The sequence below is a fragment of the Dendrobates tinctorius genome, unplaced genomic scaffold, assembly GCF_039654945.1.
Source record: "Dendrobates tinctorius isolate UK_male_01 unplaced genomic scaffold, ASM3965494v1 ptg000323l, whole genome shotgun sequence".
NCBI classification, from domain to species: domain Eukaryota; kingdom Metazoa; phylum Chordata; class Amphibia; order Anura; family Dendrobatidae; genus Dendrobates; species Dendrobates tinctorius.
Genome location: NW_027361990.1, coordinates 329,580 through 348,659, shown reverse-complemented (window position 1 = coordinate 348,659; position 19,080 = coordinate 329,580). Strand labels below are relative to the sequence as shown.

Below are 19,080 nucleotides of genomic sequence, written 5' to 3'. Positions count from 1 at the left end.
TAGAAGTGTGCCACAGTATATATTGGCGCAGGTAGATAATTTCCAGGACCTCGTCCCTTCTAACGGTCGGACGTTTCCTCCTCCAGTGATTACAACGCTCCGTTCGCTCAGTGGAGTAATGAGCAGGTCTGTAATTGGCTGGAAGATTTCGGTTTGGGACAATACGTTATATTCGCCCGGCAGTGGGTGAGCTCGGGTCACACGTTACTAACGGCCACGCCACAGAGCCTGGAAAAGGTGAGAAAAGCGTCCCATTCTCACAGGTAATGCGGTCATCATGGCCGCCGGCGTGGGGTCACCCAGCGATGAGTGATGTAATAACGACCATGTTTGTGTCCGAATATAAAGGAACTGGGCATAAAACACCCGCTGCACCGGAAGAAGCTCCAGCTGGCCATCGGCGCCATCAGCTCCAAAAAAGAGGAGAAATCTGGGCAACTCGATCACATGTGGGTGACAAGTAAGTGGATCCTACTTTCTACACTGAGGATCGAAAATCAAACTTGCAAAAAGAGTCAAGTGTCCTACTGTTATGTGTATGCAGCTCCCATGCTCTTCCTTCCTTGTCTCCAATATTTATTGCAAATAAGTAATCAAGAATGAGGAGTCAGATGGACGGCATCCTGACTGCAGGATGGGACTGCACAGGGTTTGTATACCGTAACCATGCATACGCATGAGTCTGCGCAGGAGCTGTGGACACAAAACGGTAAGATACTTTTAAGAGGTAAAATTGCTTAATTGATGGATACGACCTTAAAGGGCAGAGTCACTTATGAGCCACTGTTTTGAAAAACTGGAAATTACAGTTATGCATGCTCTGACTTCTTAAAGGGTCCATGTGCCACATGTGGATATACGGCCGAGATTCTCTGAATCGTGCGGCACTTGGTGCTTATATCCAAGCTCCTCTTCTCCGCATATTAGCCCTGTCACTACTCTCTTTAAGGGGCTCACACCTGTACCAGCAGCGCCACTCACCGGCCTCGATGGTTGGCAGTGCGTCGTCTGCTGGCCGCGGCGGGTGGCAGTGCGTCGTCTGCCGGCCTCGTAGGGTGGCAGCACGTCGCCCGTCGATATGGCTCCAGCTACAGTGTACTGACAGATCAGCAGACTCCTTGGTGTGAATCACTCGTTCGCTGTGGTTATTGCCGTCCTGCTTCTATTTTGGGGATTTTCCATACAGACAGTTTTCTAATATTGTGAAAAGCAGAGCAGAACATAATCATTCAACCACTAACATGGTCCGTTATTCTATTCTCAGGGTGGCTGGATGATATCGGCCTGCCGCAATACAAGGACCAGTTCCAGGAGGCCCGGGTGGATGGGAGAATGCTGCAATACCTAACTGTGGTAAGGAGTCCGGGGCAGAGAGTGTTGTGGTGAGGAGTCCGGGGCGGAGAGTGTTGTGGGAAGGAGTCCGGGGCGGAGAGTGTTCTGGGGCGGAGTGTTGTGGGAAGGAGTCCGGGGCGGAGAGTGTTTGGGAAGGAGTCCGGAGCAGAGAGTGTTCTGGGGCGGAGAGTGTTGTGGTAAGGAGTACGGGGCGGAGAGTGTTGTGGGAAGGAGTCCGGGGCGGAGAGTGTTCTGGAGCGGAAAGTGTTGTGGGAAGGAGTCCGGGGCGGAGAGTGTTGTGGGAAGGAGTCCGGGGCGGAGAGTGTTGTGGGAAGGAGTCCGAGGCGGAGAGTGTTGTGGGAAGGAGTCCGAGGCGGAGAGTGTTGTGGGAAGGAGTCCGAGGCGGAGAGTGTTGTGGGAAGGAGTCCGAGGCGGAGAGTGTTGTGGGAAGGAGTCCGGGGGGAGGTCAGGGGCAGTGTTTTATCAGGTTTTGTTTTTTGTAGATGGGTCTCGCTTATTATCTGGCTGCATCTGCAGATCTATAGTGACAATGAGTCGGGCAATTGCTTATGTAGCAGTTCCCTGACTTTGCATTTCCAGAATTGGGCTCTTCAGTTGACAGGACTGTCCCAACATAGGCTCCAGGGCTGCAGGAAACTTTGGTGCTCTGCTGCCAGGTGTCTCATTCAGGGGCTGAAGCCTTGTCCAGCAGAAGGCTTTATTTGAGTCTGAGAGCTGTGGTGCCGAGCCCCACAGATGACAGCAGCATTGGCAGTGACTCGAAGCTTGTGGCCTCGGCAGCTGCCCCCAGTATTAGGTTTTGCACCTGCTATGCTTCCCGCCTGCACATCGCCACTTATTAGTAAGGCTTCTCCCATGGGCGCCAGTGAGCGCAGCTCTGGAGAGGTGAGGGATAGGCGGGAAACTGCAGAACGTTTCATTGGGACAAGTAGTGGAGCACAGTGCCCCCTGCTGGCCACATCTGATTGCCACTCATCAGGAGTGCAGAATGCGCCCGCTGCGTATTTTCTAATCCTCGTGATCAGCAACAGCTAGAGAGTCACGTTTGGGGACTATAACTCCCAGCATAGACTGGCAGCTCTCCAGTGTTTGCACCATGGGAAGTGTAAATACTTTGCTTGACTACATAAACAGTAATGAGGATACGGAGCCCCGGGCAAAATGTGATCCTCCCCTCACGAGGCTCAGAGACAGGTGCTGCGGCGGGGGGGAGGCCACAGGGAGCCGATCAGGGAGCGCAGGAAGCAAAGGCTTAGAGAGTCCGTGCTAAAATGGGCTGTGGTAATCCAGTAGACGAGCCCAAGCGAGAAAATCTGCCGCAGGAAGTGGGAATTCTGCACCGAGCGCTCGGAAAACAAACAGGAGCGCGAGCCAGGAAGATTTACAGAGGAATCGCCCCCAGGAGAGAGGACACCAGGGAGCAGTCCGGCTACTTTCACACATCAGTTTTTTTGCTATCAGGCAGGATCCGGCTATTTTTAGAAAAACCGGATCTGGCGAAATCAGGCGCCGGATCAGTTTTTCTCTCATTGAATTGTATTAGTGCCGGATTACGCCGCATGGCCTTCCGTTTCTTCCAGTTTTTGACGGATCCGGCAAAAATTTTGATTCCGGCATCTGGAAAAAACGTCTCTAGTAACGTTTTTTGTCTGCGGCGAAAAACCAGACAGCGACGGATCCGACGCTTCCGGCTTTTTGCCACAATGAAAGTCCATGGGCGCCGGAATGCGCCGGATCCGGAAAAAGATGGATCTGGCCACCGAATTCATTTTTTTTTAAGTCTGCGCATGCTCAGGTCCAATTGGCCAGGATCCAAGAAAAAGATATAACCTGCTAGACGGATCCAGCAGAAAAACGGATCCGTTTCTTCAGTTCTCCAAAATTTACGCCGGATCAGGTTTTTCTAAAAATAGCCGGATCCTGCCTGACGGCAAAAACCTGATGTGTGAAAGTAAGAATGCCGCCAGGAACTGATCCGTGAAGTACCATGGAAGATCTCTGCTTGCTGCCGCTCTGGAATCCGGGGTGGACGCGGCTTGTGCAGAGGTCAGAGCTGTGCCTGTAACAAGCTGCGCGGCGGGAGCAGCAGCCATCGCAGGATCAGCGCAGATTAGGATTCACTGGAAGCTCTATTGGGTGACAGCAAGCAGAGATCCTGAAAATACTGACGGCGTCGGACACAGGAGGCAGAGCGCGGCTGAGCTATGGGGTTCTGCATGTCCCGGCCCCATACAGCAGCGTCGCACTACACGTTTCCTCCCCATATCGGGGGCTTCACCTGGGGGTTTATACATTGTATCCAGGTGGTGAAATCCCCTGAAATCATTGATGCCATGCTGTGTCTTAGGGCAAAAGATGCAAGAAAAGCGAGATTCTAGAAATCCATTTCATTTTGCTTTTTTTAGAAAAATGGGGGGAAAAAGCATCAAAAACTGAAAATGTGAACAAGCCCCTATGGTTGGGCGGACGGTCTAGGATTGTAAATGAAGACTTCGTTTCGGGTCTATTCAGATTTGCAGCCTCGGCAAGAAGGTTTCTATTTCCTGACAGCAAGCGGAGATCGCTGCCTGTCCTTACCCGAAATAGCATGAGGTCGCCCCAGTGCCGCAGGAGTGTCCCCGACCGTCTGGGCGGGTGCCCGAGACTGCAGCCTTGCAGACACCTTGCTGTCATTCTCTCTGTACCGGATCCCAAGAAATGTGAGCGGGGAGAAGTCACGTTTCCCCTTTTAACCCCTTAGTGCACTTCTCTAGGTATCCAGCAAGCATTTTTATAATAGGGGGGACGGGGGGTACAAGGTGACAGCAGCATCAGTCAATGACAAATTTCTCTGCTCCGGTGGTATAAGGACCCAGCGCTCGGCCCCTGTAAGGTGGGGACCCGCAGAACAAGGATTCACTCAGGTCTCAGTCAGTGGCAGTAATTAATGCATGTGCAGCTAGCTCCCCCCAGTGGCCACTGCCCAGAACTGCTATCGGGCTGAAATTCCAGAAAATCCGGGACAGTAAAGTTTGGACACAACTTTTGTGTCTTCTTCTCATGGAATCTGGTCTCTTTCAGAATGATCTCCTGTTCTTGAAGGTGACGAGTCAGCTGCACCATCTCAGTATTAAGTGTGCCATCCATGTACTGCACGCCAACAAGTTCAACCCCAACTGCCTGCGCCGGCGGCCGGCTGATGAGGTCAGTAGTGGCGGATACGGGATGTGGATATATATCATATACTGAGTGTAAGTAATAATGTATCTAATCTATCCTCCCCCAACAGAATAATATCTCCCCCTCAGAAGTGGTGCAGTGGTCCAATCATCGAGTCATGGAGTGGCTGAGATCTGTAGATCTGGCGGAGTATGCACCGAATCTGCGGGGCAGTGGGGTTCATGGCGGTCTTATTGTAAGAAATCCGTGTAGTTTGTATGTCACAGTGTACAGATTTATACAGTCACCACTAGGGGGAGCTCACTGCATACAGATTTATACAGTCACCACTAGGGGGAGCTCGCTACATACAGATTTATACAGTCACCACTAGGGGGAGCTCGCTACATACATATTTATACAGCCACCACTAGGGGGAGCTTGCTACATACAGATTTATACAGTCACCACTAGGGAGAGCTCACTACATAGATTTATTCAGCCACCAATAGGGGGAGCACACTATATACAGATTTATACAACCACCACTAGGGGGAGCTCACTACATACAGATTTATACAGTCACCACTAGGGGGAGCTCACTACATACAGGTTTATACAGCCACCACTAGAGGGAGCTCATTACATACAGATTTATACAGTCACCACTAGGGGGAGCTCACTACATACAGATTTATTCAGCCACCACTAGGGGGAGCTCACTACAGTCATGGCCAAAAGTTTAGAGAATGACACAAATATTATATTTTCACATGATCTGCTGCCCTCTGGTTTTTATGTGTGTTTGTCAGATGTTTTTATCACATACGGAAATATAATTGCAATCATATTATGAATAACAAAAGGATATATTGACAGAATGAGTTAATGCAGCAAGTCAATATTTGCAGTGTTGACCCTTCTTCTTCAGGACCTCAGCAATTCTCCCTGGCATGCTCTCAATCAACTTCTGGATCAAATCCTGACTGATAGCAGTCCATTCTTGCAAAATCAATGCTTTTATTTTGTCTGAATTTGAAGGTTTTTGTTTGTCCGCCCGTCTCTTGATGATTGACCACAAGTTCTCAATGGGATTAAGATCTGGGGAGTTTCCAGGCCATGGTCCCAAAATCTCTATGTTTTGTTCCCTGAGCCATTTAGTTATCACCTTTGCTTTATGGCAAGGTGCTCCATCATGTTGAAAAAGGCATTGTTGATCGCCAAACTGCTCTTGGACGGTTGGGAGAAGTTGCTCTTGGAGGACATTCTGGTACCATTCTTTATTCATGGCTCTGTTTTTAGGCAAGACTGAGAGAGAGCCCATTCCCTTGGCTGAGAAGCCACCCCACACATGAATGGTTTCAGGATGCTTGACAGTTGGCATGAGACAAGACTGGTGGTAGCGCTCACCTGGTCTTCTCCGAATAAAGTATATAGCAAATTGGCTTGGATAATTATTGCAGAGGGTAGTAAAACTTAACTTTTAATCACAAGTTTAAAACCTGTATAGTGAAAATATGGTGCCATACATAAAATAATAGTGCCAGTGCAAAAGTGCCAAAAAAAACAAATTGTATGAGACGCCTTATTTTATCCAGATTTAGAAGGAATATTTCTCTTTTTTGTGTCTATATGTGACCAGGTATTATTATTCCAGATGCATTAACCATATACCATCTCAACATATATACCGACACTTTTTAGTTCTTACAGTATCCAATTTAGGAAGCTATTACATTTCTTGTTTCCATTTCAAACCTTAAAGAACAGTTTTAGAGACAAGGCGAATCAATAAGGAGAAAATTAACTCTCCACCTCCAATATATCTATATTATAGCCGCATATTTTAGGTCAAAATGAATCATAAAATACACTCATGGAGTACAGTATATTATATTGCCCTTTATTCCACAATATTACTACCTATTAAACCCTCTCATGGTGCAATATTATTATGACATTATACTCATCTCATGTGTATTAGTCCTATACACCGATGCCTGTATATGCGCTCTTGTATGGGAGGCCCCCACTCTTAGCATATCCTATTGTCTGCATTCATCTGGGCGGCCTTTTTCATATAACGTTCTCCCAACGCGTTTCATCTATTCAGGACTCATCAGGGGAGTTTATGGAGTTCAATTAGACACATAGCGCGCAGGTATCACCTCTCTTTACTTTATAATAACTGAGCACCACATGGTAACCTAACAGTTTCCGGACGCCGAGTACCGTACTTCCGGTCCCTCCATATGCAATGGGCCATCGCCGTCTGCATGCCCCACTTCCTGGGCTCGGCTTAGGGCCATACGCGTCACATCCGGTCCCGGAGATACAGCGTCATCCCAGCATCGCTCACATGACCCATAGTGTCCATGACAACCTGACGCTGCACCTCCTCACCCGGTCGCATTTCTGCCATATGTCTTACGTATAGTATTAGTGTAGCTTATCTCCACAATACTAAAAACGGCTGCATCCAGGTTTTAAATAATTTATCTTATTCAGACTTGTTTGTTGCTGAATACCCTAATAATGGACACATTGCTTGGATTCCATAACCAACTTTTTCGTTCACATTTACAATAGAAAAAGGACAAAAGGAACGTAACTACAGAGAAAACACCCAGAAAAAATATATTATATGAGAATCATACAATTGGGGTCGTATAATCATCTGGTATGATGTACAGTATAGGTATTATAATCATCTAATATGTTGTTGCATGCTAATTAGGGACACCACGGGTCTTCTTATTTATGGAAAAATAAAAAGGGTGCTCACTAGGTCTCTCCCTAATGATCCCTCACTAACTACTCCCTACCTCACGCGGAGGTTGGCACCCTAATATCCTGCGCAAGTGGCGCCCCCACTCAACGGCGGCTCTCCCTATTAAAAATCACCCTGTTATTCCCTCCCTACAAGAAGGAAGAAAAGGAGAGTGTATCGTTTAGTCCATTAGGGTACACTGTTTGTAGGGTAAAAATCCAATATGTTTCTCTTTGGAGGATATATTTATCCCAATCACCCCCTCTCTGATTTCTGGATACCTTTTCGATACCTATAAAGCTGACCATCTTTAGATCTCCCTTATGACTCTGGTTAATATGATTGGCTACTGGAGTATCACGTTTATTGATGGTATCCCTATGATGCTCTCCTACCCTTACTCTGAGTTCTCTCTTTGTCTTGCCGACATATTCTAAACCACATCTGCACGTCATCTTATAAATTACCCCTACAGATCTGCAGTTAATGAATTGCTGGATGGGGTATATTTTTCTTGTGATATTGCTACAGAATTCATTATTTTTTTCGATCGACATACAGTATTTGCAGCAACCACATTTAAAGCATCCTTTTGGTTGGGTGCCCAACCATGTGGCGCTGTCAACACTTTTTGGGGCAAAATGGCTACGGACCAACCTATCTTTCAAAGAACGGCCCTTCTTATATGTAATCTGTGGGTGATTAGGAATAATTCTTGTGAGGTCCTGATTCATACATAGAATCGGCCAGTGTCGATTTATTATTTCTTTTATATCTTTGGCTCCATTACAATATTTTGTGATGAATCTTGTAGTACCTTCATCCTTAGTTTTCTGCGAAGGGATAAGTAGATCTTTTCTATCCCTAGCCAGAGATGTCCTATATGCATTCCTTAAAATCCCATCCGGGTACCCCCGTTCTAGGAAACGTGATCTCAAATCATCAGCTTGCAACTTATAGGTATCTCGATCTGAGCAATTCCTTCTCATTCGAAGGTACTGTCCTTTAGGGATGCCTTTTTTCAAGGGAACTGGGTGGTTAGATTCCCATCTTAAAAGTGAATTAGAAGATGTAGGTTTTCTATATGTTTTTGTTAGAAGGCGACCATTCTCACCCCGTTCAATAAGGACATCCAAAAAGGGTAATCTGCAAGCATTGACCTCACAAGTAAAACTAAGGCCCAAATCGTTCTTATTAAGGCCTTTAACAAAGTTACAAAAACCATTCTCATCACCCTTCCAGATTACAAAAACATCGTCCATGTAGCGAAGCCACAGGACAATGTTTTCTTCCGCCACTTCTGAATATTCTCCAAAGATGGCATTTTCCTCCCACCAGCCCAGGAGCAAATTTGCATAAGATGGTGCACAGGGGCTACCCATCGCAGTGCCCCTGAGCTGGTGGAAGTACTTGCCATCAAAAAGAAAATAATTTTTTGTTAGGCAAAATTCAAGGGCCCTCATCACAAATTGATTGTGTTCTGTATATTGTAGACCTCTCGTTCTTAAATAGTAGTCCGCAGCCATTAATCCCTTCTCATGGGGAATCGATGAGTACAGAGCCTCTACATCGATTGAACCCAAGATCATATTGGTGTCCAATTCAATGTTATCCAGTTTCAATAAAAGATCCGTGGTGTCCCGTGTATAGGAGCTCAAAGAGACCAGAAAGGGTCTCAAGATTTTATCAACATATAAACCTAAATTTTGGGTTAAACTCCCAATTCCAGAGACTATAGGTCTTCCTCTCAATGGTACTAGACCCTTGTGTACCTTTTGGTAGAGCATAGAAAGTTTCTACTACCGGGTATACAGGGATTAAAAAATCTCTTTCATTTTTATCAATTAATTTTAATTGAAATGCCCCATCAACCAAAATTTTTAGTTCTCTAAGGTATAGTTCTGTAGGGTTACGTTCAAGTATCTCGTAACCCATGGATTTCTGTAGTAGAGAGTAACACAAAGTTCTATATTGGGCAACATCCATTATCAATGTGTTACCACCTTTATCTGATGTTTTAATTATTCTGGTGGTATCTCTCTCTAATTCGAGCAGACCATCCATTTCCATTTTGATAAGGTTACGGGGTCTTCTTTTCTTAGATTTTTCCAATTCTAGCAAGTCTCTGGACACCAAATTAGAGAATACATCTATAGCGCTTATATCATTATTACTTGGTGGCATACGTTTGCTTTTATTCTTGAAATCCGTAAATGGACCCTCACCATATTCGTTGGGGTCTACATCCCCAAATGATACAAAAATCTGACATCTCCCAAGAGATCCTCATCAATGCCTAATTCAGTGCAGCTTTTTTTATCGGCATTTATAAAGTATTTCTTCCATTTTAGTCTACGTATAAACAAATTAAGGCCCTTTATGGCTTCAAAACATACAAAATCAGAGGTTGGAACGAATGACATACCTTTACTTAATACCGCCATTTGTTCATTGGTGAGGGGTTTTGAGGAGATGTTGATAATTTGGTTATTCACACGGGGTTCCGGGTATTGAATCGACTTCTCAGTGGGTAGTTTGAATCTAAAAAATGTTCCCTCTGTGGTGAACCCCGACCTGCCCCTCTACCTCCTCGAAAACCACTTCTACCTCTGGGTCTCCCTCTATTGTTTTTAAACCTAACCTCGGAGTCGGAATATTCAGCCTCAGAGGATAAAATATCCGTTTCTTGTTGTCTATTTGGTTTAGTATTGGTAACCGTATAAGCCTTATTATCCCGAAACTCCTGTAGGTCTCTTATAAAGTATTTATGTTTTCTTTCTTTTAAGTGATATTGAAATTTTTCAATGATATTCTGTAAACTAATTTCTTTTACAGAGAATTCTGTTTCTGCCGAAAAAATTTTTGTGACCTCTATTTGCTCCTTAAGACGTTCATTAATGGAGTTTAGCATAGATTTTTCTTCTTCTAAGAGTATTCTCATTAGCCTTAGTGAGCTATCTGTAGCTTCCTTTTCAAACTTAGCTAACAAGGCTGCACTTTTATATCTATAACCAAAATTAGTAGATATCCTAAGATGTCTAGGTACTATGCCTGCCTTTATATAGTTTTCCAAACTTTGTACCTCCCACCAAGATGTAATTTGTTCTTTGTATATTTTGGTGAGTTCTTTAAAAGCTGCATTAAATGATGGTATATATTTTTTCTGCGTGAAAACACCATCCGAAAAAACGTCCCTGGCCTCATTCATCCATTGGTTTGTGTCTATCCCTGTGGATAGGAATCCTGCCATGTCCAAATTCCAAAATTTTTTTGATAGCGGGGGTCTATTTTACCAATACCAGTCAAAAGTATATAGCAAATTGGCTTGGATAATTATTGCAGAGGGTAGTAAAACTTAACTTTTAATCACAAGTTTAAAACCTGTATAGTGAAAAATATGGTGCCATACATAAAATAATAGTGCCAGTGCAAAAGTGCCAATAAAAACAAATTGTATGAGATGCCTTATTTTATCCAGATATAGAAGGAATATTTCTCTTTTTTGTGTCTATATGTGACCAGGTATTATTATTCCAGATGCATTAACCATATACCATCTCAACATATATACCGACACTTTTTAGTTCTTACAGTATCCAATTTAGGAAGCTATTACATTTCTTGTTTCCATTTCAAACCTTAAAGAACAGTTTTAGAGACAAGGCGAATCAATAAGGAGAAAATTAACTCTCCACCTCCAATATATCTATATTATAGCCGCATATTTTAGGTCAAAATGAATCATAAAATACACTCATGGAGTACAGTATATTATATTGCCCTATATTCCACAATATTACTACCTATTAAACCCTCTCATGGTGCAATATTATTATGACATTATACTCATCTCATGTGTATTAGTCCTATACACCGATGCCTGTATATGCGCTCTTGTATGGGAGGCCCCCACTCTTAGCATATCCTATTGTCTGCATTCATCTGGGCGGCCTTTTTCATATAACGTTCTCCCAACGCGTTTCATCTATTCAGGACTCATCAGGGGAGTTTATGGAGTTCAATTAGACACATAGCGCGCAGGTATCACCTCTCTTTACTTTATAATAACTGAGCACCACATGGTAACCTAACAGTTTCCGGACGCCGAGTACCGTACTTCCGGTCCCTCCATATGCAATGGGCCATCGCCGTCTGCATGCCCCACTTCCTGGGCTCGGCTTAGGGCCATACGTGTCACATCCGGTCCCGGAGATACAGCGTCATCCCAGCATCGCTCACATGACCCATAGTGTCCATGACAACCTGACGCTGCACCTCCTCACCCGGTCGCATTTCTGCCATATGTCTTACGTATAGTATTAGTGTAGCTTATCTCCACAATACTAAAAACGGCTGCACCCAGGTTTTAAATAATTTATCTTATTCAGACTTGTTTGTTGCTGAATACCCTAATAATGGACACATTGCTTGGATTCCATAACCAACTTTTTCGTTCACATTTACAATAGAAAAAGGACAAAAGGAACGTAACTACAGAGAAAACACCCAGAAAAAATATATTATATGAGAATCATACAATTGGGGTCGTATAATCATCTGGTATGATGTACAGTATAGGTATTATAATCATCTAATATGTTGTTGCATGCTAATTAGGGACACCACGGGTCTTCTTATTTATGGAAAAATAGAAAGGGTGCTCACTAGGTCTCTCCCTAATGATCCCTCACTAACTACTCCCTACCTCACGCGGAGGTTGGCACCCTAATATCCTGCGCAAGTGGTGCCCCCACTCAACGGCGGCTCTCCCTATTAAAAATCACCCTGTTATTCCTTCCCTACAAGAAGGAAGAAAAGGAGAGTGTATCGTTTAGTCCATTAGGGTACACTGTTTGTAGGGTAAAAATCCAATATGTTTCTCTTTGGAGGATATATTTATCCCAATCACCCCCTCTCTGATTTCTGGATACCTTTTCGATACCTATAAAGCTGACCATCTTTAGATCTCCCTTATGACTCTGGTTAATATGATTGGCTACTGGAGTATCACGTTTATTGATGGTATCCCTATGATGCTCTCCTACCCTTACTCTGAGTTCTCTCTTTGTCTTGCCGACATATTCTAAACCACATCTGCACGTCATCTAAAGATGGTCAGCTTTATAGGTATCGAAAAGGTATCCAGAAATCAGAGAGGGGGTGATTGGGATAAATATATCCTCCAAAGAGAAACATATTGGATTTTTACCCTACAAACAGTGTACCCTAATGGACTAAACGATACACTCTCCTTTTCTTCCTTCTTGTAGGGAGGGAATAACAGGGTGATTTTTAATAGGGAGAGCCGCCGTTGAGTGGGGGCGCCACTTGCGCAGGATATTAGGGTGCCAAACTCCGCGTGAGGTAGGGAGTAGTTAGTGAGGGATCATTAGGGAGAGACCTAGTGAGCACCCTTTCTATTTTTCCATAAATAAGAAGACCCGTGGTGTCCCTAATTAGCATGCAACAACATATTAGATGATTATAATACCTATACTGTACATCATACCAGATGATTATACGACCCCAATTGTATGATTCTCATATAATATATTTTTTCTGGGTGTTTTCTCTGTAGTTACGTTCCTTTTGTCCTTTTTCTATTGTAAATGTGAACGAAAAAGTTGGTTATGGAATCCAAGCAATGTGTCCATTATTAGGGTATTCAGCAACAAACAAGTCTGAATAAGATAAATTATTTAAAACCTGGATGCAGCCGTTTTTAGTATTGTGGAGATAAGCTACACTAATACTATACGTAAGACATATGGCAGAAATGCGACCGGGTGAGGAGGTGCAGCGTCAGGTTGTCATGGACACTATGGGTCATGTGAGCGATGCTGGGATGACGCTGTATCTCCGGGACCGGATGTGACGCGTATGGCCCTAAGCCGAGCCCAGGAAGTGGGGCATGCAGACGGCGATGGCCCATTGCATATGGAGGGACCGGAAGTACGGTACTCGGCGTCCGGAAACCGTTAGGTTACCATGTGGTGCTCAGTTATTATAAAGTAAAGAGAGGTGATACCTGCGCGCTATGTGTCTAATTGAACTCCATAAACTCCCCTGATGAGTCCTGAATAGATGAAACGCGTTGGGACAACGTTATATGAAAAAGGCCGCCCAGATGAATGCAGACAATAGGATATGCTAAGAGTGGGGGCCTCCCATACAAGAGCGCATATACAGGCATCGGTGTATAGGACTAATACACATGAGATGAGTATAATGTCATAATAATATTGCACCATGAGAGGGTTTAATAGGTAGTAATAGTGTGGAATATAGGGCAATATAATATACTGTACTCCATGAGTGTATTTTATGATTCATTTTGACCTAAAATATGCGGCTATAATATAGATATATTGGAGGTGGAGAGTTAATTTTCTCCTTATTGATTCGCCTTGTCTCTAAAACTGTTCTTTAAGGTTTGAAATGGAAACAAGAAATGTAATAGCTTCCTAAATTGGATACTGTAAGAACTAAAAAGTGTCGGTATATATGTTGAGATGGTATATGGTTAATGCATCTGGAATAATAATACCTGGTCACATATAGACACAAAAAAGAGAAATATTCCTTCTATATCTGGATAAAATAAGGCGTCTCATACAATTTGTTTTTTTTGGCACTTTTGCACTGGCACTATTATTTTATGTATGGCACCATATTTTCACTATACAGGTTTTAAACTTGTGATTAAAAGTTAAGTTTTACTACCCTCTGCAATAATTATCCAAGCCAATTTGCTATATACTTTTGACTGGTATTGGTAAAATAGACCCCCTCTTCTCCGAATAAGCCATTTTCCAGATGTCCCAAACAATCGAAAAGGGGATTCATCAGAGAAAATGACTTTACCCCAGTCCTCAGCAGTCCACTCCCTGTACCTCTTGCAGAATATCAGTCTGTCCATGATGTTTTTTCTGGAGAGAAGTGGCTTCTTTGCTGCCCTCCTTGAGACCAGGCCTTTCTCCAAGAGTCTCCGCCTCACAGTGCGTGCAGATGCACTCACACCTGCCTGCTGCCATTCCTGAGCAAGCTCTGCACTGCTGGTAGCCCGATCCTGCAGCTGAAACACTTTTAAGAGACGGTCCTGGCGCTTGCTGGTCTTTCTTGAGCGCCCTGGAGCCTTTTTGGCAACAAGGGAAACTCTCTCCTTGAAGTTCTTGATGATGCGATAGATTGTTGCCTGAGGTGCAATCTTTCTAGCTGCAATACTCTTCCCTGTTAGGCCATTTTTGTGCAGTGCAATGATGACTGCACGTGTTTCTTTAGAGATAACCATGGTTAACAGAAGAGAAACAATGATGCCAAGCACCAGCCTCCTTTTAAAGTGTCCAGTGGTGTCATTCTTACTTAATCATGACAGATTGATCTCCAGCCCTGTCCTCATCAACACCCACACCTGTGTTAATGGAGAAATCACTGAAACGATGTTAGCTGGTCCTTTTAAGGCAGGGCTGCAATGATGTTGAAATGTGTTTTGGGGGATAAAGTTCATTTTCTAGGCAAATATTGACTTTGCAAGTAATTGCTGTTAAGCTGATCACTCTTTATAACATTCTGGAGTATATGCAAATTGCCATTAGAAAAAATGAAGCAGTAGACTTTGTAAAAATTAATATTTGTGTCATTCTTAAAACTTTTGGCCATGACTGTATATACAGATTTATACAACCACCACTGGGAGGAGCTCACTACATACAGACTTATACAGTCACCACTAGGGGGAGCTCGCTACATACAGATTTATACAACCACCACTGGGAGGAGCTCACTATATACAGATTTATACAACCACCACTAGGGGGAGCTCACTACATACAGATTTATACAGCCACCACTAGGGGGAGCTCACTACATACAGATTTATACAGCCACCACTAGGGGGAGCTCACTACATACAGATTTATACAGCCACCACTAGAGGGAGCTCACTACATACAGATTTATACAGCCACCACTAGAGGGAGCTCACTACATACAGATCTATACAGTCACCACTAGGGGGAAGCTCACTACATACAGATTTACACAGCTCCCCTTGCCTTTTGAGATTGTCATACAGTTGGCTCCCTCTAGTGGTGGCTGCAGGCACACTCCGCTGCTTATGTAATTTTCATGTGCCAGGATGATCAGGATGGGGAGCGCTGGTATAAGATACTGTAGCTGTCATTTCAGGAACTTCCTTATTTTTCGTCCACAGATCCTTGAGCCCCGATTTAACTCTGATACCCTCGCCATGCTCCTAAACATTCCCACCCAGAAGACCCTGCTGAGGAGACATCTAGCCACCAACTTCAGCCTGCTGATTGGTCCAGAGGCGCAACAGGAGAAACGCGAGATAATGGACTCCACCACGTATACGGCCCTGTCTACCACTGCCAAAGTCCGGGTCAGTAACATTCCTCTTACTGAGGGGGCAGAGAACTCCAAATGGCTCTGTTCTCCCCAGACTAGGCTGATTTATATTGTGGCCCATGGCTTCTTTTCAAATTATTACAGGGTAACTAGAGATCCTTACCCTTACGGTTTTAGGGATTAATTTGGTCGCTGATCCCTAGGATGGGCCGTCGGTGGCAAATCGGCCCTGCAGTCTTTACCAGGGACAGCGCCGGACATTCTGTAGTGGCCGTGCCTGGTACTACAGATCTTTGCCGCTCAGTGAATGGTCCTCAGCTGCAGTTCCAGGCATCGCCACTACAGACTGTAAGGCGCTGTGCCCCGTGAATAATTCTCACATAATCCAAGAATCGCTGAGTTTTTGATGTTTTTTGCTTAGTGACTGTGATTTAATTTTTTATTGGTTTTGCAGCCAAAGAAGCTTGGACTTTCCCACTTCAGTAACTTGCGCAAGAAAAAGTTTGACGACTCCACAGACTTTGTGTGTCCTGTAGACGCCAGCACACAGAAAAGCGACTTCAAGACCCCCAACAACGGTTCCATCAAAGACGTAGACAAACTGGAGCAGGTGGGCAGACTAATCTGAAGGCAACTGCACGGGCACGTTCCTCACCCCTCACTGTCGTCTGTGTGTCTCTAACCATCGCCCCATACCCATCATTACCAGCATGACTCCATCCAGAGACTGCTATATGTATCGCCACCCGCGGCCGGAGCGCAGTGGCCCCTTATCACTGACACTTTACAGATTTTATACAGAATCTAATTTATCCAAATATATTTATCTCCAGATCGTACATGTAAATACTCGCTGTATAGTGTAAGGAAGTGTTACATTGTGAAGACCCGGGAAATAAAGAAACCTGATTATTACTGTATGTGGCCTTACATCACTCCAAAGTGTTCTTGGTATGTAGATGGGCACCTACACGGCCAGACCCGGTATTGTGTCTACAGTATTAGTATGGAGTGGTGGCTGTATAAATCTGTATGTAGTGAGCTCCCCCTAGTGGTGACTATATAAATCTGTATGTAGTGAGCTCCCCCTAGTGGTGACTGTATAAATCTGTATGTAGTGAGTGCCCCCTAATGGTGACTGTATAAATCTGTATGTAGTGAGTGCCCCCTAATGGTGGCTGTATTAATCTGTATGTAGTGAGTGCCCCCTAATGGTGGCTGTATAAATCTGTATGTAGTGAGTGCCCCCTAATGGTGACTGTATAAATCTGTATGTAGTGAGTGCCCCCTAATGGTGACTGTATAAATCTGTATGTAGTGAACGCTTTTATTATAAAAATACAAAACTTACAATCAATAAATGGCAAAAATCAAACCCCAGCAAAAGCAACCGTCCGAGTTCAACATTACCCCCCAGTCCAAAGCAAAGTCCGAGTCCAGCATAACTGCCCCCAGCCAAAGCAACCCCCCAAAACAAACAAAAGTCAAACTCTGTCTTCTTCTTTCTCAGAGAAGCTTCCTCCATCATCTTTCTCTCTTATGCTGTTTTCTGACCTTTACTCGTCTTTTCACTTTTTGATTCCTCCAGTTCTCCTCCTCCCCAGGGTACCTCACCCAAGGAGAGAAGAAACATTCTATTAATACACGCGCACATACACTTCACACCAAACCTGACAAAGAAAACTCTGGTCCATCGCCCAAAAAGAAACATAAAAGCCACCTGGCTGAAAACACATCTATCTAAACCGCACAATTTTTTATATATATTTTTTTCCTTTTTTATTTTTTTTACACACAGCAAATACAACTATAACAAACCCACCACCAACCCCCTCCCACCACAAAAATAAGCTCACCAAGGAACTCATGACCTCCTGATTACAAGACAGGCGCATTAACCCTGTAAGCCACAGGATCATCACCCTACAATACAATGCTACATAACTATATTACAACACTTACCCTGAGCCAGGATTGGTGCCTGTAAGCCCTATATCAGTAATTCACTTCTGCAAAACAAAAATCTGATAGTGAAAAGCCGCCACCAGGAAGCAGGAGATGATTGTTAGGATAGAAGCCTGTCCTTACTCTACCAGCGGTCCCTACCTGTCTAGACATCTGCCCCTATTTATCTACCTACCTTTCCCTGTCTCTCCCTCCCTGCCCCTACTGCCCTACCTAACTCACCACGTGCCTACCTAACTGTCCCTCGGCTGTCCCTGTCCTGCCCCTAACTATCTACCTGTCCCTACTGAAGCTATCTACCTGTCCCTACCACTTACCTGCTTATCTAAGGTACATTAAATGAGAACCCTCTACAGAGAAGAGAGGCCCTCGCTGCGCCAAGCCTGTCATACTCCAGAGAGCGCACCTTCACCAGGCCACCCAGAATGCTCCTAACAACCTCGTCCCGGGGGAGGATTTTCTGTTGAGTTGACACTAAGCACCGTGCGTTCCACGTGTAAAACCTGCCGACTAAACAGACTAGAACGAAAGTGCCCCGATCTCGGCCACCCAGGGATCTGAATGCCCCATACGCCCACTCCGCATAGGAAAGGTGGGCCAGCCTATGGAAGCACCCACCCTGTTGTAGACCCCTGTATTAAAAGGACACTGAAGGAGAAAGTGCTCCATGCTTTGCAGCGTGTCGCAACACTCCTCACGGGGACAACCCCGATCTTCGGATTTCCTACACTTCAGGTTGTCCCTTACATACAGTTTCCCATGGAAGCAGCGCCAAGCCAAGTCCCAAAACTTCAAGGGGACCCGTGTAGAATTCAATAACCTCAGCCCGCCCTCCAGATCCCGACTTTGAGCACCAGAGGCTTCTGGAAATGGGTCAGCAGGACCCTCCTGTCAAGGAATTTCCTCGACATGGTCCTGATCTCCCACATTCCCAGACCCCACCAGCGGATTACCTTCAGAACCGGGGTAGCGTAAGCCGGGAGATGTCCATGCGGTGTACGTAGGTCCTTCACTTGCCCTCCTGTCTCCCATTCCTGGAAGAAGGGCCCGAAGCCATCCCTTGCAGGAGAATACCCACGGAGGAGCCCTCTATGACCAGAGGTTGGCGATGTTAGTCTTGACAAAAGTGTTTACTAGAAACACCACTGGGTTGACCATACCCAACCCTCCTAGTCTGCTTGTGCGATATGTGACCTCTCGCTTGACTAGATTCAGCCTATTTCCCCATAACATCCGGAAAAACAGGCTGTAGACCTGTGTCCAGAGCGGCTCTGGCAACATGCAGACACTGTCAGGGTAGCTATTGAGGGAGGGCTAAATTAACCCTTCACGGTTGAGCCAGTGATGTCCAAATTATTCCACAGAGTGTTGCTAGCAACTCAATTGACCACACGGAGACGGGGGTCTCTGTACGGGAGGATCGAGACAGATCACCAGTCCCCTTTATTTTAGTCACTTCTTTTCTAATCTTTTGCTTAATTATGCAA

The 19,080-nt window shown here is 44.7% G+C and overlaps 1 protein-coding gene across 12 annotated transcripts in view; it reads left to right on the top strand.

Annotated features, from left to right (window-relative positions):
- Nucleotides 1–16,548, top strand: part of PPFIBP2 (PPFIA binding protein 2) — a 157,294-nt gene extending 140,746 nt beyond the window's left edge. For all 12 annotated transcript variants that reach the window (XM_073561626.1, XM_073561617.1, XM_073561621.1 and 9 more), the window contains 7 exons: nucleotides 87–237; nucleotides 349–460; nucleotides 1,265–1,353; nucleotides 4,414–4,536; nucleotides 4,622–4,747; nucleotides 15,474–15,662; nucleotides 16,083–16,548. In XM_073561626.1, the coding sequence (XP_073417727.1) occupies nucleotides 87–237; nucleotides 349–460; nucleotides 1,265–1,353; nucleotides 4,414–4,536; nucleotides 4,622–4,747; nucleotides 15,474–15,662; nucleotides 16,083–16,256 (964 nt within the window). In that variant the 3' untranslated portion in view covers nucleotides 16,257–16,548. The remainder of the gene's footprint in view (nucleotides 1–86; nucleotides 238–348; nucleotides 461–1,264; nucleotides 1,354–4,413; nucleotides 4,537–4,621; nucleotides 4,748–15,473; nucleotides 15,663–16,082) is intronic.
- The last annotated feature ends 2,532 nt before the right edge of the window (nucleotides 16,549–19,080 follow it).